This window comes from Haemaphysalis longicornis, unplaced genomic scaffold (assembly GCF_048455015.1).
Source record: "Haemaphysalis longicornis isolate Haplotype H1 unplaced genomic scaffold, Haemaphysalis longicornis Haplotype H1 scaffold_8, whole genome shotgun sequence".
In the NCBI taxonomy this organism is placed as follows: Eukaryota; Metazoa; Arthropoda; class Arachnida; order Ixodida; family Ixodidae; genus Haemaphysalis; species Haemaphysalis longicornis.
Genome location: NW_027526445.1, coordinates 166,253,518 through 166,277,558, shown reverse-complemented (window position 1 = coordinate 166,277,558; position 24,041 = coordinate 166,253,518). Strand labels below are relative to the sequence as shown.

General features: G+C 48.8%; 2 protein-coding genes across 2 annotated transcripts in view; both read right to left on the bottom strand.

Annotated features, from left to right (window-relative positions):
* The window catches only part of LOC144149601 (uncharacterized), a 62,792-nt gene that overhangs the window by 33,900 nt on the left and 4,851 nt on the right, over positions 1-24,041 (bottom strand). The gene's annotated exons all lie outside the window — the stretch shown is intronic.
* Positions 17,178-23,552, bottom strand: LOC144148678 (uncharacterized). Its single transcript, XM_077680195.1, has 4 exons — positions 23,378-23,552; positions 21,912-21,985; positions 21,424-21,504; positions 17,178-17,302 (listed from the first exon to the last, which is right to left on the bottom strand). The coding sequence occupies exons 1-4, from the start codon at positions 23,515-23,517 to the stop codon at positions 17,178-17,180; spliced, it is 420 nt and encodes a 139-aa protein (XP_077536321.1). The 5' UTR covers positions 23,518-23,552.

Below are 24,041 nucleotides of genomic sequence, written 5' to 3'. Positions count from 1 at the left end.
CTCCTGGATGGCCGCAATGTCCACGCCCATGCGTTTAAGGAGGCGTAAAAGCTGGTATTGCCTTCTCCTGTTTCTTAGGCCTCCCACACTAAGTGTGGCAGCGTGCAATGCTGTGACAGTTGCCATTCTGTTGAAGCATCTTAAGCGACCTTTTCACCTCCAGATGTACCACCCTTGCGAGTGGTCTCGGATCACAGTGACTTTTCTGGCTTTTTGGAGCCAGCCAGCGTCACAAGACCACTAGTCACCACAGCCATGTCGGAAGAATCTAGAGCATTGGACGCTTGCTTTTTGCCAGCGATCGATGACTTGTCCTCGCCGTCGGCAGGAGCTGGCCTCTTCGCCGATCCGCTGTTGCCACCCGGAACATCCTCTGGTAGAGCCACAGCATCCGCCCAGGATACGGACGGTAAGGTAACGGAACTGCCATCTCCACCTTCTCCGTACGAGACGTCACTGCTTTCATCATCGCTGCAGTTAAAGGAACTGCAGCATGAACCTCCTCTGAAGGGTCATTCGAAGCTGTCGAATTCGTGTCCATTTCCTCTTCCCGGTTCTGCTTACTAGACTGGGAATCGTCCTGCCGCTTGAGATCAGGTGGGACAAGGTAGGGGCTCCAGTTGCCTGCGATCCACCGCTGAAGAAGAAGAAGGAAGCTACGAGCCCACGCGGAGACGGAGAAAGCAGGCGGTGCACTCACCGAGCACCTCTGCGGGTTTACCCCCTGCTATCTCGCTGAATGGCACGTGATAGCGTCACGCTACCTCTCCCGCTGCTGTATGCGCGCCTTGCGCATGCGATAGGAACTATGAAAATGAAAGGAAGCTCCAACCAACGCATGGCATCTCACTTATCCGCCGTTTCTGCCGCAGATCTTGTCGCCCCAGTCGGCGGCGGCAGAGACGGAGGAGAGGTGAAATATTCTAACACCAGGTTCGAGCTTCCTTTAATTTTATAAAAAAAAAGATATTCCACTCATGTGATTCACGAATACAACTCAACCAACCACCGTTCATGAATCGTGCATTGATTTGCATTTTACTTGTCTCTGGTTTCACTCTTTGTGCGTGAATTGAAGTGACGTCGCATGGGTAATCGTTATAGGCGGCGTTTCCACCTTCGCTTTCCAACCCCCTTCACAGGGTGGACTGCCGCGCATTTTTTTACATGGCGTCTAAGAATATGTAGAGGGCTTGAAATGTATCGGAACAAAGACAATAGGGGAGGAGGACCAACACAACAAGCAGACAAGACAACGAACATCACGCCACTACAAACTTGTTTTAATACGGCCGTGCATCCTATAAATTTGTTGGACTGCAGCAATGCGTAAGCATGGTCAAAAACAGGGAGGACCCAAAGAAAGAACGCTACCACGTGGCCGTTACGACCGCGAGAGGACAGGGCAAGAAAACAAACAAATGTACGTTAATCTTTCGCCTCTAGCCCGATTCAGCAAGCCCAACTGATTTCAATGAAAGGCCGACAGAGGCCTCAGGTAATTCTATTCATTGCGAAATATGTGGCGTATGCTTCAATTACCTCGGTCTTGTTTCTGTTGGCGAAATTTCCCTGAACTAAGTAGTGTTGCCGAAACAAGCTGCGTTTTCGCGCCGTTGGCAATATTCGACGACAAAACGAGGGCCAGGAGTTTGACGACATTAATCTTTCTGTCCCATGAGGCCTTCCTGTCAAGTGCCTCCTGTTTGTTCGGCGTAAGAATAAAGCACATCGATCTACGCACGTCAATCACTCGTCTAAAAGCGCTCAAAACTGATTCAACCTCATATCTCGCATCGAAATTCTTAAGCATGCCCCGAAATGCTTGCCTGATGACGTCAGCAGTAGTTGCTGTTGTTGTACCGGGCATAATTCCCCACCGCCACCACTGCCATTTTTGGTGCGCTGCTCTCAGTTTTCGCGGTGCTCAGCTTTCGCGGTGCTCAGATTTCGCGGTGTAAGACCCAGGTGAGTTCGCAGGATTTTATCACGCTCGCGGTGTACTAACGTGACAGCTACAGTGATGTCAGTTCAAGCCATCTATACGACTTTTGATCGACCGAAATACCAGATGTACAGCTTACACACAAGAACAGGATCGCCCTGTGTGCAACCAGTCGTATCTTTATCCCGGAGTTAAACCACGAAGGTGCATGGATGATGTACTGTGAAATGCTTTTGTGAATTACCTCACCTGCATCGTAATAACGATCACGACTTTATGCGGGCAAATTTGATTTGATCCCGTTATTTTGCAGGAAACCTTTACCCCATTTATTTATGGTAGTCACCGAACGGATGTTTCCATGACCTCAGGCACACACGGCGCTTTACTGTACAACCGGAAAGACATCTTCGCGACTCGCCTATCACGCACCGTTTCGTTGAGAAGTTACTCTCGTCTGAAAGCCATTTTTCCCTGTATGGAACATCACGTGCAAGTGGAGTTTAGGTTCAACGCATATACAAAACGGGCTGTAGTGGAGATCTAAGTATTAATTTATTTCGCCTGAGGATATCTGTAACCTGCTGTAAGTGGCGACACCACCGCCAGAAGAAAAAAAAATCACAGGCTCTCTAATGACTTATACGGCTTGAAAGGGAAAGTATCGTGAGGTGATGCGTTAAAGATAGATACACGATTTACTTGGTTTCAAGTTCTTTTTCCTCATTTACGTCCACCATCGGCATATAATTCTTATCTCGGCATGGCCATTGTGCCGGTTACTTATCTATTTACGCCCACACAAATTCGCTTCGTTATCCGGAGTTGCTTACTTGAATTAGCTTAATTGGCTTCGTATGTTCGCTGATTTGACTGCATTCTTTCAGTCCCTTCATCTGTGGCCTTCTGGCGCGGACGGCCTACTGTCGCTACTACGAGTGAACTCAACTTTGATATATTGGAATGGGTCCAACGGAGAATAATTTTTATACCGTGGCTTTCGCTCAAGCACGTGTTGACGGTACGACGAGGCGTACGGGGCGTTTTAAAGACGATAGTTTTTCTTGGGCTACTTAAACGCAGACATTTTGGTCTGTCTGTATGTCTGTCTGTCCGTCTGTCTGTCTGTCTGTCTGTCTGTCTGTCTGTCTGTCTATGACTCGAGTCAGCCAACCGGCCAAAGTGGACCGAAGTCTGCGCAATAGTCGTATATACTCACACTTGTCAACATTGCTGGACAAGAACCTGACATTACGCTAATATAAGACAGAAAATTAACACAAAATGGATATTTACAGTGTTCCTTTATAAAAAAAATCATAGATGCTTCATTTTTGCGAACTGAAATACTACATCTACTGCAGAAAAAAAAAAATCACACCGTTGCCTGCTGTCGCCCGCGCCACTATAGCTTAATGCGGCATCATAAGAGTTCAAGCAACAACAGTTACGAAAGTGTCCACTAGATAGGTTCCCCGTTCTGCTTGGAACGCACGTGGTGTAGGGCAACGCGGTTCTATAAACGTTGAAGTAGGGCGCCTCGATTGACGCGCGTCTCCGCCGTACGGCAGCACTGGCATCGAGGCACCCGGCGTGGAGCAGTGGAACGCGGTAAATTTAAATCGACTTCAGCAAACCTTTAGCGTGTTTACCTTGGGAGGAGTGCGACGCAAGAGGTACAACATGAGATGTAAGCGGGAAAGCGAAGGGAGGCATTTACTGGCAAATGCCGACAAAGAATACCGCCTATTTTTTGTCGACATTTCAAAAGAAAGGAGCAGACACTCAGCCAATTTTTTTTAGAGGTGAAGCACCTTAAGGCCGAGGGTTGTCCGGCGTCCGGCGTCCATGTGCCCGGCACAGCATCGTGTGAATGGAAACATCTGTGAACAAAAGGTTCACAAAAGTTTAACAAGAACAAAATAAAACGTTCACAAAAGGTTAGAGAGAGGGAGAGAGCTAGAGAGGGAGAGGGAGAGAGGGAGAGAGAAAGAGGGAGAGAGAGTGCTCCTGGAGAGCCGTGCTGCGGATGCGCGAGGAGCATTGGATTGGATTGGATTGGATTAAATTACATTGAATTGGATTGGACTGGAAATCGTTTTATCACCAGTAAGCACTCTCACGGGTGATTTACGGTAAGAACGACCCCCAGTGCTTCGCCCACTCGTCATGATTTACTTCAGAGAGATGCGTGAATTTTTTTTTTCATTAAGCGTCGGCTGTAAGTAGCACTCGTTGCTCCCACTGGTGCGTCATCTTCGTCCTGGTAATGAGTAAACTTTCTTTAGTGACTCCCCCCTCCTCCTCTCATAAATGTAACTGGTCGTTGGTCCGTACATAACACGTGACACGATGCTTTCACCGGTATGTATATACCATATGGGGCATTTAAAAAATGCCTTTTAAATAAAGACACCTGGGCGGCGAGGCAAACATTCGTAGATGTGTATGCGAGGACATGATCCCACGAAAATAATGCGTACGCACTATGGGAAAATCACCATTAGGGAGTTCCTAAAAATATGCTTGCTGTGTTCATTTATTTGTTCACAGAGCTTGAACAAGTCGAACGAACTGGTTCATTTCTTCCTTTACAACGTAAATCCGGTTGCACGAGACGCTGACTCAGCCAACGAAAACATTTCCGTGTCACATTTCTTGTTTAGAAACCCCCTGCACAAAGAAGAGTCAAATTTGGAAAACCGCACTTACTCGATCGTTAGAAATGCTCAGTCCAGCTCATTACTGGCATCTGTTTCACCAGCGCTTTATTAAACCTGAGAGGCAAATATAAATAAAGCGTCTGCAGTTCTGGTGCTTGCACGTATTGTACATCGTTGATTGATTATTGGGTTTAACGCGCCGACGCAACGCAGGCGATGAGGCGCGCCGTAGTGGAGGGCTCCGAATTATTTTTGACCAACTGGAGATCTTTATCGTGCGCCAAAATCTCGAACAAACGGGTGGTTTAGCTTTTCGCCTCCACCAGAAAAGCAGCCGCTGCGGCCGAGAATCGAACCCGCGACCTCGTGCTCAGCAGCACAACGCCCTAGCCACTGAGCCACCGCGGCAAGTGTATGTGTATATCGTAGCTTTAGTCTTGTAAACTGCACCCAAATTAAGCTTGTCGGCAGCGAGTTATTAGTTTAAGAAGAACAAATGCAAATCGGGATGAGCTGATACGACAGTGCAGTGCTCGCAATGGAAAAGGGCTACTCCCCCGCCGCGGTGGCTCAGCGGCTAAGGCGTTGCGCTGCTGAGCACGAGATCGCGGGTTCGATTCCCGACCGCGGCGGCCGCTTTTCTGATGGAGGCGAAAAGCAAAAACGCCCGTGTGTGCCAGATTTCGGCGCACGTTAAAGGGACACGAAGTGAATTTTTCAAGCTCCAGTTTTTGCTTGCACTGCGTAGACTGGCTCAAATTAGCACACTTTTCATCGTTTATCCGGTTGACAAGTCGGCAATTATTTTACAAAGCGCGAAAGAAGAAAAACTACCATGCGCGGTTTGCGGCGGCCGCACCAACTAAAGGCTGTGACGTTGGGAGGAGGTGGCACCCTGATTGGACGATGTCTAAGGTTAGCATTCAAACAAGTTTCGGTTTCGGTTCTGTAAAACAACATGCTCGACATCCGACGGCATCGTTGGATGGGCATTCTCGATATCTCAGTAATCGTCGTACCGCGCTTCTGCCATGTTGTCGGCTGTAAAATGCATAAGATAAGCCTCCCAGGACGGTTTCGAATCGTAGCAATCGCTAGCCGAGGCCTACGCAGTGGATGAACGCCCTCCCCGTCCCCGCAGATGCCGAAATGTCATGCGCTTTTCCCCCATATTTGGAGCTTGCCTCACTCATGCCTGTATCGTAAAAGGCGTGTTCCCACCAGTCCAAGGGTCTGTTCATTCTGGCCTGTGCCCACTGCCCGCAAGCAGTCGGTGCTTATGGCAACAGCACGCCAACGAGAACTCGCTAGCGCAGTTTGCGCGCGTTCTATGAACCAGAACGCGTTCTACGGGGATTCCAACTCGTGACTTGCAAAACACTTGCAATAACATACCCAGCGCCCCAGACCACTCGGCCACGGACGGGCTTTTTTTTTTTTTTTTTTGAAAACAATAACTTTATTTACACATAAATATACACGTCATGCCGAGTGTTACACATGGTTCAGGAGCAGCTCTGACAGTGGATGTGTCGGTTATATGTTTTGAGTGGTAAGATGACAACGAACGTAAAACCAGGAGAAGAAAAAAAAGGGCAAAGAGACACCAAACAAAAAGATAAGGACAATGAGAACAGCAACACAGGCTATACAAAAACAAAGCTGAAGGAATTGTGTGCGTCCTATTGGCTGGCGCTATCTCTCTTGTACCATAAAGGAGGAGCTGGTCAACGTAGATACGCTGGCCCGTTAAACGGTCCAGTCCCCCCACCCCCCCTTTTTTTTATGAATGGCTTAGACGTTTCCCTGCCTGCGCCTTTCCTCATTTGCTTTGTAGCGCTTCAGCGCATGGCTGCCTCGGGCGAGCTTCCTTCGCAGTTCCAGGTCACAGTCAGATGTGCACAATGCGCTAACTGTCCATATCTCCCGCAGAAAGTGTCGCCATGCGGGTTGTGGGTGGAGGGCGCACTCCACTGCATCTACCCTCGCTTTCCAGAGGGAGTGAAGTCCGATGGCTAGGACACAATCACGGAAAGCGGGGTGATCTGTGTCCACGCACAGTAACTTGAGGCCCGGCCAAAGTGACGTTCCAAGATGTTCTGAAGCACGATTGTATTTCGTGCCAGAAATACGTCGCCGTGTTGCAGTCAAGGAATGTGTGTTCTGAGGTTTCCGGTTTGCCACACAGGAGGCATCCTGCGCACCAGGGGAGGAAGAAGCCCCGCTCCTGCTGATACGCCATGACTGGCAACACTGCCGCGTGGAAACGGAAAAAAAATCTTTTGTGCCGACTGGGATGGGCGATTGCCTGACTCGCTTGAGCACATCGCCTCCACCCTGAGGGACCAGAGGCTGACGGTACAGGGGTGGTGGCAATGTCTTCGCAACTAGGTCCCAGTATAACTTTCGTGGCTTCACAGCGAGCAGGTATTCCCAAGAAAAACACGTCTGAATTTAAGCCACCGCGCTCGCTATCTCCCTGTAGAACCCGGTGATGCGAGAGCCGTGGTCGACAGGCGCTGATGTGGCAAGCCACGGCCGCAAGTGAAAGGAGCCTAGGCATTGGATGGCCGCTTGAAAAAACGGGTCGACCTGGTCACGGAAGAAAAAGAAGCGCTGGACTACGAGCTTGAGTTCTGCGTTTATCAGTCCAATGCCACCCCCCTCCACGCCCTAGAAGAGATTGGTGCGGCGCATGGGCTCGTATTGTGACCGCCAAACAAACACTGCCCACGACAGGTGTAGCCTGTGTATCGAGCCGGCATCGATGGTGGTAATGCGCACTGCGTACAAAATCGCGGAGTAAGCTACCATGTTGCACAAGAGGGACCTTGCGTAAATGGATATGTTACGGTTCCTCCAGGGGTGAAGCTTCCATTCGGCCGCGTCAACTTTTGGTTTCCACCGAGGCGCCACCGCCTGGCCCACTCCGATCTTTACCCCTAGATATGTCTCAACGCGTTCCGACCACCGCATGTTGAAGCACTTGCGCGGCTTTCTTTCCCAGCACCCAAACCAGGCTCCCTCGGATTTTTCAAGGTTCAGCTCCGCACCGGAGAAACCACAGAACTGATGTGCCAGTCGGAGTACTTCTCCGGCTTGGGCAGCTGTTGTGCAGATAAGGGCAACGTCGTCGGCATATGCCAACACTCGGAGTTCCCGTCCGCCCATAACGAGTCCTTCGATTTTGGTGGACGCAGCAACCATGCGACACAGCGGCTCAAGGTAAAGAGCAAAAAGTAGTGGAGACATTGGACAGCCATGGCGGACAGAGTTTTGTACCATGATGGGGGTTCCTACTTGCCAATTAACGATTATGCTCGTCGTGATTTGAGTGTAGCATATCTGGATCCAGTCCATCATGGTGTCTCCTACTCCGCAGTGCTTGAGCAGTGTGAACAGGAAAGGCTGTTGTACCCTGTCGAATGCCTTCCTAAGGTCGAGCTGTAGCACAGCCAGTGGTGCTAACCCTAGCTTTCCCGCCTCACAAGCGGTCCTCATCCAGTGAACGTTGGAATTTATTGTTCGCCCTTTAAAACCGCAAGTCTGGTGTGGGCCTACCACCGTACTAAGGGCCGTTTCGAGTCGATGAGCCAGTATCCGAGCCAGGATTTTGTAGTCCGTCGACAAAAGGGAAATCGGGCGGAAATCGAATGTGCTTGGAATTGGACCGGATTGTGGTGTTTTCGGCAGGAGGACCAGGTGGATATTTCGCATGGAAGGAGGAAGTAGCTTTTTGTGCATTGTGTCCTCGAAAACTGAAGCGAGTACCGGACTTAAACCTTTTTGAAAAGCCTGGTAAAATTCTGAGACAATCCCGTCTGGACCTGGGGACTGGTTTCTGGGTAGCGGTTTAATTACGAATTCTACCTCCGCTGCAGTTATCGGAGAGTTAATTAATTCTCTCAAATCCTCCGATACCTTTGGGAGCTAGCTAAGAACGTCCTCGGGGACGGGGTCCAATCCGATCTGCAAATTGAACAGGCTGGAGTAAAAAATTGGCCGCGTATCTGCTACTTTCGTTGCAAATGTCGTCAAAAGACGATAGTCTTTATCGGCTTTTGCGAAGTAAATGCCTCCCTTCGCTTTCCCGCTCACCTCTCATGTTGTTCCTCTTGCGTCGCGCTCCTCCCAAGGTAAAGACACCAAAGGTTTGCTTAAATCATCTGAAATTTCCCGCGTTCCACTGCTCCAAACCGGGTGTCTCGATGCGAACGCTGCCGTACGGCGAAGACGCGCGTTAATCGAAACGCCCTACTTCAACGTTTATAGAACCGCGTTTCCCTACTCCACGTGCGTTGCAAGCAGAACGTGGAACCTATCTAGTGGAACCTTGCGTAACTGTTGCCGGTTGATTTCTTAAAATGGCGCCAGAAGCTATAGTGGCGCGGGCGACAGCAGGCGACGGCGGAGTGAATTCTTTTTCTGCAGTTGATGAAGTATTTAATTACGCAAAAGTCAAGCATGTTTGACTTATTTATAAAGGAACACTGCAAATATCACTTCTGTGTTGATTTGTTGTCTCATATTTGCGTAATGTCTTGTTCTTCTTCAACAATGTTTACAAGTATCAACCTTACACCGGACATAGACGGGTAGATTTAGCTGTGACTATATAAGACTATTGCGCAGGCATTGTTTTGCTTTGGCCGGTTGGCTGAATCGAGTCACAGACAGACAGACGGACAGACATACAGACATACAGACAGACCAAAATTTCTGGGTTTAAGTAGCCCAAGAAAGACTATCGTCTTTGAAAGTCCTCAAAGGCACTTGCCACTTCACGCGGTCCCCGCGCGAGCTGCCCTTGGTGTCGAACCTCGGTGATGTTTTTCCGGGTAGCGTTCTCTCTCTCGAGCGTGCGGAAGATTTTCGAGGGCTGTGCCTCCTGCTCAACCCTCTGCTCCCTGCTGCGGACCAAGGCAACCCAGTAGCGATGTTCCAGTCCATTGAAACGAGCGACGATGAATTTGGAAATATAAGGTATATAATGTATAAGAAGTTTACACTTTTATTTCGTCTTGGAATTTCAAGCAGCTTAGGTGACTATTTGGTGTATTGCGCTCGTGCTGTAAGCGTCCCCCAAGTTTCCACATTATCTCACGTCTAACAATTGCATCTCTTACTCGGAAAAGCATTCGCAGATGCGTAGTCGTGCTGCTGACCGCTGTGCTTGTTCGCCCAGCGCAAAAAAGTGCTTCCCGCGCCCTAGTTTTACGCTGTACGGTAAAAATATCAGTTGATTTTATTTCCTTAGTACCTATATTGACTTCGCTGACTCTTCTCCCGCCTTCAAGAGGCCTTATATTTTCCTACTGGCGTACCAGTCAGCGAAGCGTCTCATGTGCGCTTGTGCAGCGCTTGTGTGAAGCTACCTTGACTTGGAGCTAGATACTACAGTGTACAAACTAACAAAGTAAAGAAAGGCACATTCTTCCATTCACAAACGTGTCCTGGCTTCGTTTCAACTGAGCGAATGAATTGCGACGACCCGTCGGCGGCCGGCGGACGAAACGCTGGGCCGATCGGAAAGGTCGGCGAGCCGTGCAGTAGCGCAGCCAATTGCCAGCTCATCGCCTGCTGACGTCACACGAAAACGCCCCAGAAAATGGGCGAGGGTGCAGAGAGGAGGACAAAATTTTCTAATTGATTTTTATACTATTGACTTTTCTATTTTTCTATTTCTCTTCTATGGCGTTCAAGGACCCACCATTTGTGCTACTCGGCTACTCCTCCCTGCCTCTTCCCCTTCTTCCCTTATTATGGTCGCATGGCCTTCCCTTTGAAATAAAGGATTACAACAACAACTACTACTAAATAAATTCGCGTAAACGCGATCAGAGTGGTCGAAACAGGGCCTAGGGACTCCGGACTACAACTCTCGCTCGTAATCCCGCGATGTTTACAAATCACTTCAGTGTCCCTTTAAAGATCCCCAGGTGGTCAAAATTAATCCGGAGCCCTCCACTACGGCACGCCTCATCGCCTGCGTTGCGTCGGCGCGTTAAACCTACAATCAATCAATCAATCAATCAATCGACCAATCAATCAATCAATCAATCAATCAATCAATCAATCAATCAATCAATCAATCAATCAATCAATCAATCAATCAAAAGGGCTACTGTATTTCCCACAGTCATATATGTGTGAACGCGGACTTGAGTAGGGATGCAGTTTGGAGAAATACATCGAATATCACCCCGCCGCGTGGCCCCAGCTAACCGTGCTCATTACGGATAGGAACAGAAAATATTGTAACGACCAAACCCAATCTGTTGTTCAGGAGGTATTCACTTAAAATCGCGGTTCGCAACTGACTTAAAGATGGGAATCTGGCAAGTGCTGTTGGACTGACCTCGGGATTGTCACCTTGAGCTGCGGCGATGGCACAGACGGCGAGCAGAGTCCACGTGAAGAGGCAGAACGCCATTGCGAGAAGCTGATGCGGTGCGTGTCTTCCACAGGCAAGGCGTTGCCCCTCGAAATATATACTCGTCTAACGGGGTCAGTCCCCTGGCTACACACAAACTAATCTTTGCCATTGAGTCACGATAAGCGTTGAAGATAGTAATAAATCCTACTCATCCCGCTTTTGCCCTCGTTTCCGCTTTCAAACGACTGTGTTGACTATGTCTTTTTAGAGGTGGCGTGTTTCTTATCTCGGAAATATACAAGGCCCACGGAATCTTGCAATCGATTGTAGACTGGTGATATCATCGCGGGGCTTCCTTTCCGGGACAGGGTTAGTAATCACGCGTAGCGGTCCTTGATTGAGTACTATCCTTAAAATCGCAAAGATTTAATGAGAAGTGTCACCAGTCCGGACGCCCATGACTCCACTCATGGATGGGTTGACCGCGATAAGGCGCTGAGGAAGGAATGCAAAAGCAGCTGCTATACAGAGGCATTGTGCTGAAACATCGCGCAAAAAACAGGACAGAAAGAGGAGGACAACAACACGAGTCCTCTTCCTTCTGTCCTGGTTTTTGCGCGCTGTTTCACCACAATGAATCTGTACCAACTCACCCAGTTCGCGACACTTTTGTGCTATACAGAGGGTTAAAAAATTGAAAAAAAAAGTTTCAGGTGACATTTACGCTTAGGTCATAAGATGTACGACGTGATAGCGTTACTTCGGCGATGAGGGAGCGCCCAGCCTAGCTGTCGTCATTGAAAGCTAGAAACCTTGTGGTGATTGCCGTGGGGCTTAACGATGTTCTAAAGGGAGAGGAGGGAAAACGTGGCCAGGAGATAGCGAAGGGGGTAAAGGACCTGCGGGCGACGGCCCCAAATGTGCGCATTGCAGTCTGCACCGTGCCGGAGGTGATGAAGCAGGGCGTGCACACAGAACGGGCAGTACTCGCTGCTAACAGCGAGATCGTGAGGTGCGGCAGGGAACTTGGGCTTGAAGTGATAGACGTGAACAGGGTAGTGGGCAGCATCGGACATAGGCAAGCTTTTCAGTGGGACGGGATTCACTTCAGCCCCAGGCTAGGAAACAGGGTGGGGTGGCGCTTAGGTGGGAGAGCGGTAGCTTTTTTAGGGGGCCCCGCGCAGCTAAGGAAGGCAAACTAGGAGACAAAGGGGAAGCAAGGGACACATGCACACTGAACGCTGGGATGCAGCCAGGCCTAGAGCTAAACGGAGAACCTACGGACGTAACTGAGAGCGTTGACAGAAGTCATTTAAGTGGAAACAATGGAGCAAACAATTCTGTAAAAGACAAAAACAGACCGCGTAAGCGGAAAGGGAAAAACAAATGCAATAAATATTTAATCAGCTACATAAATATGCAGGGAGGCAGAAAGCCAGATAAGTTGGTGGAAATTCAAAAGTAACTTGAACGGGAAGGAACAGGCGTATACGCTTTAGCCGAGACTCACCTCCGGGACCTAGAAGCCCCACCTATCATATACAATTATGTCTGGGAAGGTTGCAGCAGGACCACAGGAATGAAGAAAGGGGGAGGTGTTGGCATGCTCATTAAACACGGGACCGACTGGCAGAGAGTGCATGAAAGTTGTAAAGAGCATCTATGTGTTAGAGGCACCATAGAGGGGAAAAATACATGGTTAGGAGTGGTGTATCTGTGGACCGGAAGTAGTGCTAGGGAGGAAAATGAGCGCTGCCCTTACCCTTTGGAGAGCCTGCTGACCCTTGCCCATGTGGCGAGGCCCCCGGCCTCGACACATTGCCGGGGGAGAGAGAGTCTAGCGGGATGTACTGCCACAGGCGGTTACGAGTTGGGCGTCCACCGTGGCTGTGGAAGGCACCATGTGCATTCGTGTGCCTTGGTGGCGCCGGGCACCTACCGGTAAAATAGGTACAAGCGACTCCCAGGCCTGGAGCTCGGCCCTTGTGTGGGACTATATATACAGCGCTTGGGAAGTTTACCCTGATTACATGGGAAATCGCCCCTATGGAATGGGACGGCTGCAAAAATGCAGGAACTTCCTTACCTCTTTTTTTTTTTTCGTGTTTCTTGCCACGCGGCATATGGAAGGAGGTGTAAAGATGGGTAGAAAGAAGAAAGTAGGAAAATAAGAGAGAGAGAGAGAGAGAGAGAGAGAGAGAGAGAGAGAGAGAGAGAGAGAGAGAGAGAGAGAGAGAGAGAGAGAGAGAGGGGGGGGGGGGGGTACAAAAAGCACAGATAGTCAGGAAACCAATAAGTTTTCCAGTCTAAGGGTTTCTTTATTGTACTTATGTTGGGCAGTGGTGGCCGTGGTCTTCGACCGGTTTTCCTGGTCCCACTCCAAAAGCTACGTCACCTGAAAAAGAGATTTTTCGAAGCGTAAGGATGTTCTCACTTCATAATACACATAATAAAAATCAGGGACGCATAATTCTCGTTCCCTTGCACAAAAAACTTTACCATCCCTTCGTAAAGACAGTTGGGAGGAGCGCGAAAGCTTCCTCACATCAAAACTGCGTCATGCGTGCGTCAAATCCTTCGCTGAAAGTTCGTTCACTCGGTCATCAAACCTTAATTCAAAGACCCAAATCGCAAACGAAGGACGCACCCATGCGACGATTTTTCGCGTACCAAGTAAACGCGTCTACGAACGATCTCTATGTATACCGATACGTGGTTTATGAGATAAATCTATGTACTGTTGCACTCCTGCTTCGTGATGGATGGCTGTATTGTCTTATCTAGAACTGTTGCTTATTAACGATTTCCAAGTAGCCGTTTTGACACAGTGGAAGATGCCCGGTTGCTTCACGCACCCACCGTGTATCTATCTACAGAGACCTTATCAGGGGCGGTATTCTCGTAACTGTCCCTTTTGAAAACGTCCCTTTTGAGTCCCTTTCATCGTGACGTACTTCCGGTTAAGCATTAACAGTAGGTTTGTTGCGCTTGCGTAACGTCACTTCCGGTTGTTTGCTTTTAGCCAATCAGGGTTCGCCAAAAGGGACACTTTTGAAAGGGACGCAAAAGGGACAAAACTCGAGAATACCGCCCCAGAGCTGTTCGTTTGGCCAACCGGTCTATGGGTAAACGCAGTGGTTTTTAGATGCGACGCTGAGAGCATCTTTTGTCGGCGGCCCTGTTCTTCCTGCGTGCGTCCGTCGTCGTTGTTGTTGTCCGCACCGCTGCGCCCCTCCTCCTCTCACCGTGATAGCGCGCCCTCTCCCCCAACATCTGTGGCGCGCTCTCTCACTCCGCCGGTGGGCGGCGATGGGCGCGGCGCAAGCGCGCTGTGTGCATGTGCAGCGCCCTCTCTCTCCGCGGTCTCCTCTCCTTCGGGCGCGCTGCGCATATAAGCGGAGTGCCGCGCTCCGGCCGGTCTCTCAGTCGACGGTCGTCCGCGCTACTCTCTCTCTCTCTCTCTTTCTCTCTCTCTCTCTCTCTCTCTCTCTCTCTCTCTCTCTCTCTCTCTCTCTCTCTCTCTCTCGCTCGCTCTCTCTCTCTCTCTCTCTTCCCTCTCTCTCTCTCTCTCGCATTACCCGGCGATTGCTCACGCAATTCGAGTAATCGACCCAACGGAAACGCACAATGGAACCCTCTTCAGCGTCGCATCACACCAGGGTTCCCGCGAGGGGAGGTGGGCGTAATTTTATTTGAAGGGACGCCATCGGTGCCAGTGAGAAAGCGTTCGCTTTAGGGAAAACCTCACAAAGCCAGTATCGAAAACACATGATGAATGGTAAGACGCCTGTGAACAATGGGACCGCCCACCGTGTGTTCCTAGCAAATGTGTTGCTAGAAAAAACACGGCCAGTATGGATTTGCTCGCTTGCTCCGAGCGAGCGCAAAGCGCGCGAGCACGTCCAGACAGGCCTTGGCAAAAAGTAAAGCTGTAAGTGCAGCATCAATACTTACCAGCGTGTCCGAGGTGGCATTGCTGTTAAGTCCTGCGAGTGCAGCTTTGATGACGTGCGCGACGAGGTCTTCGTCAGGCACTTCGTGCACCCCTGGAGCGGAATAGAAAAGGTTGTTGTTGCGCGTCGACTGGCAGCGGCACCATTATTTTTTTCGGGGGGCGCAGAGGTTCCCGGTAGCATTTATACAAGGACTTTCTGCTCTGTTCCGAGTCAAGTAAGACCACATTTGCAGCTTTATTGAGGTCCTCTTTTGTATTTGAAATTCGCGAGGCTCTTTTTATTTCTTTTTTTTAATTCGCGTACGTTGTGAGCGATACCAGGGTCATGATTATAAGGAGATAAAACCACAATGCTTGCTGTTACACGCAGTTCATGCGCTCACTCTCTCATCCGTAGAGAACTCTGGGCAGGCTTGGGTCTGCCATGGCGTAACTGTTTGGGCATTTCGTCTTCTGCTGTCCTTGAACGAGACAGCTGTCAACACTATGCGGGACTACATAGGAAACCGACATGCATTCCCTTCGTATGGGAACTGCATAAGAGAGTCCCGTAATAAAAAAAAATGGCTTGCGTTCATAAAAGATGACAAATGGTGACAAAGCAGTGGTGGCCTGCGTGATTGGATTTTATAAAAGGCGGTAACAATGATTCGGTTCGCTTGTCAGCGTCGAACGGAGGCGCGGTGGTGTTGTGGATGGTGCTGGCCTGCCTTTCGCTGCGCTCTGCTGCAGCGTTGGGCCAGTAATGACAGCGACGATGTCCAGTTGCGTTGAGATGAAAACTAGTGTACTGACAGTTTGCACAGAGCGGGCAGATATTATTAAAGCGGAGTACTGAGCTTTCTGATCGCTATATACGCCATTGCATTCCACTCGAGATGAACCACGACCCAGCCGAGACTGACCGCACGTTACTCTGTTCCAGAACAAAACAAATTGCATGTCATTCGATTCCCTCCTCCCCTGTGCTCTCCTCTCACACTGCACATGGCGCTACCCAGGCCTATAGGTGGCCGGTAAAAAGCACAAAGCTCATGGGTATGTCGTCTGCTCCAGCCACTTCCGGTTCGAGATCTCGCATGGCCTCCTGTACGCCGGCGGCTTTCACGCGCGTGTGTGGGTGTAGAGTGTTATTTGTCACAGGGTGCTTACCTTTCAGAGGAGTCCCTAGTAGGATTAATCGTTGTTATTCATTGAATGTGCGATGCATGAGCGTTTTTTTTTTTTTCGGTGGAAACAGATAAACAACAAGCACACGCGCGCATGAAAGCCGCCGGCCTACGGGAGGCCAGGTAAGCTCTCGAACCGGAAGTGGCTGGGCTCCGCGGAGCAGCCACTGTACCCATGAACCTTTGCGCTTTTTACCAGTTCCCTTTTCTCGCAAGGAGGCATCTCGAGTTCCTTCCGTGCTTCGACGAGAAGGCGGCCCGACCGTTGCGTCCGTTGCATGAAATCGCGAGGGTAGCGCGCTATTCTCCGATTCCCACAATTCTGGGTAGCCAAGGGAACAACTAAGGTTGCATTCCCCTCTGACACCCTCACCCGCGAGAAGAAAGAAGGGATTAAGTATTTGGCAAACGCCGTCCCGTCGACTGTTTCCCGGTATGTGACGCCACATACGAGGGCCGGCAGGTGTTTGACCTTACAGCGGTGTACGAAATCGTACGACACCTTCCCGTCGTAAGCGAGTCTGGAGTTATCCGGCTAGGAATCACTGGGTAGTGAGAACAATTCCGACCAGGGAGTGTTCTTGAACCTGCGTCTGAAGACATGCGTCACTTTAGCACGTAGCTGGAAGAGTACGATTTATTATGCTAGCTATAACAACTTCGTATAACGTGTGTAAGCGTGCGTGTAAGTAAAGCCAAGCCTACGTAATGCTTTAGGTGAGGGAAGAACCGCATGTTCTTAAAACTTCAAATCTCTATAACTTCTTGGTGGGCCGGTGAATAATGAGTCGCTTGGTCGGTAACACCAACTTGTCTTCATTAGTATCAGATAAAGTAAGCGAAAAATCACTGTTATAACCCTCATATAGTTACTGTATACAGCGTGAGTCAGTACAACCCGGCATACATTTGCTCGTATAACTCCAACCCAGGGAGCCACCGTTTGAAGGAAACGACGGAAACAAGAAAGTCGGAATGGTAAACCATTTTATTTTAGACATGAAACATTCTGATGACGCTTTTTGTTTGCTTTGACGGGCGTTGTTCTGAGACGTGTACGTCTAGCCTGTTAATTAGCTGCAATTTCTTCCGCCGTAGAGAGCGTACTTGTTTCCCCGCACAGGCGGTCGAACTGCCTCTCGCATTCCTCTGGAAATGAGTCCTTGAAGGGGTTGTTTACAAAGAGCAGGCACTCTGCAAGGGATCGACATAGAACAGCGAGTTAAAGGTACATGTCAGACTGCCTTCAAGAATACGAGTCGGACGCAAGTTGTGAATTATTAAGCCGTGCTGCACTGGAAGAACTCTGCAAGAACATTGTTTAGGGAAGCAACAACAACGACGTGGATGAAATGAAAGCCCTAAGGCATACGGCACTAAGAAAAAAAGCAGGGATTTGGGATGATCTCAGTAGCATGGCCGGTGTCCGGTCTTGGGCAGGCATTTCGGGTGTCTCCAAAGTGATCCGGTATGATGGTGGTAAAATTGTTGGTAAGACGATAGAATTTCTGTATAAGACAGTGTGTTCCGTCGGCTGTCGACTGAATCAACCAGAAAAGTTGCTGCTGGTCTGCTACCCAGAGGATGACTCACTCACTGGCACTTAGAGGGTCGTTAGTTACTCACTAGTGGGAAACAGTGACACCACCAGTGAGTCACTGACCAGCGACTTGACCCGCTAGTTACCAGGAAGCCCTAGTTAAATCTGGTGACCCATCATTGGATACCCGCGTGTAGCCCCAGGCTAACCAGTGGGTGTCATGATCACGAAAGAAGAGTGGGGAGCTGGGGAGGTGCACAGAGAGAGGGGAAGGGGAGGAGTGGATGAGGACAAGGAGGAGGCAGAGAATAGGGGGAGGAGGGACACGGAATGATAGCTCAGAAGGGACCGGGAAGGGAAGAAGGATGGAAGGAGAAAAGTAGGAGGAGGAGGAGGATTGTTGGCATGAGCGCAGAAACACTGTCGTCTTTTGACGTCATTTGCAGGTAACTAAGAATATACGCGGTCAATTGACTTTGTTCCTTTTAGGATAGAAGCTTGTAAAGGAAGCACCAATTTGTGCGCACTAAATCGGGCCTGTAAACAGAAGCGCATCCAGAAGTGACGAACATCGAATTCTGCACATTAGGTATAAGTACTTGTACTTCACACGTGGGCTACTGAAATGACTGTTATCGTACTCAGGGAGCACATTTCGAGAGGTTCCCAAGCAGCATTGGCCGATAGCCAATCATTGGACGCCCCTTGGCTTCCCTTTGGCTTCCGATAGCTTGGCCAGACGCCGGCCTGTACGCAAAAGCCATTCGTGGACAACGAGCGCTATACGACCGGCCTTGAGGACACACATTGGCCGGTGCGCAAAAAATCACACTGGACAGCCGATAGCTTGGCCAGACGCCGGCCTGTACGCAAAAGCCATTCGTGGACAACGAACGCTATACGACCGGCCTTGAGGACACGCATTGGCCGGTGCGCAAAAAATCACACTGGACAGCGCGCTCATTCAGACGTAATTTTTGATCATTAAATTTTATGAAGAGTAGTAGCCTATATGTGACGCAGGTATTTATGAGTGCCTTTACGCACGTCTTGGCATGTTCTTGTTAGTTGAATGACCACTCAAGTTCACTCAAAATATTACTGAAGATTGCGTGTTTTTGAATTTGTTTTCACGCGCAGCGCACAACAAAAAAAGTAGTTCCAAATCATTTTCAAGCTTGTGTCAAGTAGCACATTTAAATAAAAAAGTATTGGCAGGTGTAAATGCCGACAGCCTTGCCTGTTTTTGCATATTGTTACATGAAGTCTCACTGTAGAGCACTCGTGTGCGTTATTTTGCGTGTGTACATGCGCACCCGGCGCGCAAGCAGCACCACTCGAGGGCAGCACTGCGGTCGTTGCCCGCGGCGGTTCCCCAAACGGTTAGAGCGCGGTGCACAGGCCAAAACGCAGCAAAAAGTAGTTACCTAAAGAGCCACAGCACCGTGCCACGAAACAAAGCGTACTTAAACTAAAGTGCAGCTTATTCAAAACAGCGTGAGAGAGAGTGTTAAACGTTCAGTAGGAATTGGTCATTTGTGTGTCCTAACGCAACGGTGAACGTCGAACTACTTCAGCGTTGTGCCTTTGCGCGTTCTTTGAACCCGCGGCGGGGCCGGTGCACGGGCGCGTTGCACCGACGGCTCCGTCTCTTTTGTGGCATTGAAACTGCGGTACTCCTGTACGTGTCTGTGAGGTGCGTTTTGGTGTCGGTGGCTGTGTGAAGTATACCTGACTGGTGTAATAACATCGTTTGCCTGCTACGGCCGCCGCTGAAAACGTAAGTCACCATTTCATTTTTTCGCGGTGCGGGTGTGCTCGCGCTCGTTCCCGCCAAAACTTCAGCTGTCGTTTATAACTGGCGCTCGCGAGTGCTGCTTAGTGTTGTTGGTTCTTGCGAAGAAAAAAGTGGTCACATACATGTGCTTCCAATTGTGTGACGCCAGTTCTAGCTATCCTTTTTCCGGCTTTGTGTTTTCCGAATAAGCAGCCGTGCTCCCACTGCAGGTTCACGACGTTCAGCATGCGTTGAAGCAAGACTCGTGTGCAGTATAAGAGTTGCGGATGTATTACGCTGGCTTAATTAAACTCTACCTATTAATGAAGCTTTCGTTTCATTATTTTCTTGAGCAACGTAAAGGTATTGTCGAGCGACAAAGTAATTACACTACCGCTGGGCTTCTCCGTCGGTTCCGTTCGCGTCTGAATTCCGCGTCTGACGGGGCAGAAGTGAGCGAAGGCACAACAAAATTTCACGGAACCGCTGGCGTGTTGCTTTGTCTATTGGACTTTTTATATTAATTTGCGCTACTGCAATAAGAGTGAAGCCCATTTTCGGTGAAATTCCGGACTGTTTTCTCAAGAACGAGCCAAGTAACTGCCACCGTAAAACGCAGTATTGAAAAATGAATAGTGCAGTACGTTTTATGTTTCATAGCGAGTGTGACAAGCTAGAACTTTAGGCTGAATATTTTCACACGGATATGTGGTAAGGCTTGTATAGGTGCTGTATTTAGTAAGCAGCGTGAATTTAGCATTATAGTGAACTATTTTTTTTTTTACTTACAGGCGCTACGACGCACAGGTGTTTCCCGTGGACAAGTGGCGGATGCAGCAGTGACAAGCTTTCCAAGCTGGGCTATTCTACAATAGTGCTGTTCAAAAACATATTGTGGTCTTGGCAGGTCGGCGAATTACCGGGAATGAGGGTCCTGTTTTCATTTACCTGAATGCTTCTGTTTTGTAGGCATCTCAAGCAGTTAAACGAATGATAATCGGTTCGCGCTTCATGAGCAGCGCTTTTTAAAATTTTTTCTCGACTGTTATTTGTGTTTGCTTTCATGTTTGTGTTCGTATTTTTGCCACTGTTAAGCGAGGTTTCTCGTATATTTGATGAGAATAATAAAAAAGCTACACAGAGAGATCCGGTGTGTTGTGTTGCTCCATTGTTTTTGGCAAGTCACGTATGTATAATTGGTTCGCAAAGTTGATGCAGTTTGCTTATTGTGCCTCGCGGTCCCATTTCTGTTTTATACATGCCATTGTACAGGAAATTATTTAACGAGTGCGCATTAAATAAATAATGCGCACCCGTTTAATAATTTCCTGTATACTGGCATGTATAAAGCAGAAATCGGGCCGCGAGGCAACTCGTAAAATAAGCATTGGTCATAAGGACTGGCCACAAAGCCAAAAATGTGCATGAAAATAGCGTGGGCTCCACCAATTGGCATTATCATGGCAAGGTACTTTGCCAAGCATTGTCCAATATTGGCCTTCCAGGGCTTGGCCAATTGTTGGCTTGTCACCTTTCCCAAACACCAGCCAATATTGGCGGCCGAGGTATTGCCAAGCTCGGACACATTGGCCACTGATGTTGTGCCATGCTTGGGCTTGGCAATTTCTGCTGCTTGGGTTATCCAATGACTTGTGTTCTAAAGCATCAGGAGTCGCGTTTAGTTCTACTAAAAATAAGAATAAGAGTGACATCTATCACATGAATAACGCTTAATCAAACTTCTTAAGCTGCAAGTTTATTGTACTGAAAAAGAAACTAGGATGTTGGTATATATGTGATGTTTATCACGTGAATACCGATTAAGCGTTCCATGTCTCATGATCGGAAGAACAAGATCCTTGGATGAGGAGATGGAGCTAGCGTTTATCTTGAACAAAGCGGGAGATGGTGGTGCCATACGTTCACTCGCGCGGTAGACGTCGCAGGTTCCGGACGTCCTGACTGACCTTAGAAAAGTAAAAAAAAAAAAACTCTTACCGTCATCTGGGGGAAAACGACCAACGAAGCAGGTCTTTCTGTCTGAGTAGAGCTCCTGGGCAACCCAAAAGTGCTGGCCCTCTGAAAGGCAAAAAGGGAAAATTAATGTTTAGCAGTAAGACTACCGGCGGTTGCTATATGTTGCCGCCTAATATCTTTTTGGTCGCCCCTGTTTCCGGTATGCTATTTGGGTATATTGGGCTGTACATTTTCAGTGTTTTATGCTACTAGTACAATGTTCACGGTGGATCATTCCTTTGCTTATTCTTTTCTTGGCGTTGATGAGGGCTTTACCAAAGTGTTTATTAGCAGTGGAGGGACTCAGCAGAGTGGGGCACAAGACCTTTATCTTCCTTTTACAAATACCCTTGCCATTATGGCCCTAAGGGTATTTGAAAGAGTGGGGAACAACAAACTATGTTCAAGCCAAAGGCTATTTTTATGATAATAACAATATTGGTCACAGGTAAGCTACGTACGATACTTACCACCGCAGGGCCGAAACGGGAAGTTGCCGGACTCAGTCATATGAATTATGATTTCAAAACAACGGACTCGATCCCTGGGAACAAAGCAAACATAAAACCATCAAACAACACCACCACCAACAACACGAACATTTTTTCCCCTGGTGACTACTGTCAACAAAAGTTGTCGTCTAAAAATAAATTGAAATTCAATAAAGTTGAAGCAGTATGGGGGGCTCAATACTGTGTGCAAACCGTCGAAGCCTATCTCCCGTAACAACGACCAAGAAGAACGATTTCTTAACGATCCGCAGGAAGCGTAGGATTCAGTTTCTGTCGCTTTGGGCAAAGCGATCATCACAATAAATCAGATGCTACGCATGTGACCGAAAGCGCACCTGTTCTATATCGGTCGTTATTCGGCGAAATTGAGCAGGAGTTTTGTTGTTCAGCTTGCGTGCGAAAGTAGAAGGCGGATAGAACCGCACAGAGGACTCACAAGCTGTAAAGACAGGTCACAAGAGCGTCGGTGAGATGCATGCATGTGATGCTGTCTTAATCCGAAAACACCACAGCTGCCCGGACGTACTTAATTGAAATCACTTGAACAGCCCGGCTTGGTCGATGCGGTGATAGTGAAAACCGGTGAGCTTCATTTAGACTGCAATATTCACGGAGTCGTCAGTTAGTTCGAGTATTCTTGGCTAGCACGCACGTCAAATGGGCATTATAGGAGTTACAAATGCTAGGCCTATTTTCAAGCATTTGCGTTACCGTCACGCAGAGGGCCAGGGAACACTGGCAGCCGGACCGTTATAGAGATCGAGCTGGCCACAAACCGGGGTAGCCTAAGTTGCTAAATGCAATAGCGTGGCGCACACTTCACAATTAGACGTAACAGCCTGTAGAATGTAGCACCAAGCAAAAGAGTATTTTCGCAGATAGGAAATATGGGACGCTTTTTTGTCCAACCGCCTGCCACGGTATGCCTCTAGCGCGACAGCACAGCTTGGTTCGGAAGCCTTGGGGACGAATGTAAAATAAAAGTGTTTCCCGAGAGTCGAGCGATCTGGACAGGCTGGAGACGCTACAATACGGCCATGGGGTAAAAACAAGGTATTTTCACTGTCGCAGTGGCGCTGGGCACCACCCCCAAGCCCAACAAATAGTCCCAACAAAAAAGTGGCGGAGAATAGAGCCGTGGAGTAGCCGAGCCTGTAAGCATGGGGCGCATAATTCGAAGGTCGTGCGTTCGGTCTCTGGCCCTTATTTTTCTCCACTTCGTTCCCTGACATTTGAACAAACGGTTATCTCCCTTCCCCTACTCTCCACATGTGATTCACTTTGTGTTTGGACTGCGTGTTCTCCCATCGGTATTCACACAATTTGCCTCTCACTTCTAAATACACTGTATATAATATATACATGCGAAACGGAGCGCAGCGAGATGATGCATAGATGCAACTACGCCATGTGTATCTCCATACCCAAAGGAGGCGTCTGCTCTCGGGTAGGTCCAGATGAATGTGGCATTGCGATTGCGAGGCACGAACGTCTCACGCTTGGCACTGAGGCACTGTTGGTTGGGGTCGCTGATTGAACTGAAGATGGCAACGGCATTGTCCATGGCGCTAATTGTCGCCAGGAATTCGGGGCTCCTGTCAATCTGCAAGGAAAGGCAAAAACATATCTCCATTTATTTATTTATTCACAACACACCCACCCTTTGAAGGACAGTTAGTTCTTACATGGCGTCTCAGAGTATGTACAGGGCTTGAAATGTATCGGAACAAAGACAATAGGGGAGGAGGACCAACACAACAAGCAGACAAGACAACGAACATCACACCACTACCAACTCCTTTTAATAAGGGTGCGCATCCTATAAATTTGTGGGACTGCAGCAATGTGGGAGCATGGTTACAAACTGGAAGGACCTAAAGAAAGAACACTACCACGTGGCAGTTACGACCGCGAGAGGACAGGGCAATAAAACAAACAAATGTACGGCAAGCTTTCGTCTATAGCCCGATTCAACAAGCCACACTGCATTCAATGAAAGGCCGTCAGAGGCAGTGCTCAGGTAATTCTATTCATTGCGAAATATGTGGCGTATGCTTCAATGACCTCGCTCTTGTTTCTGTTGGCGAA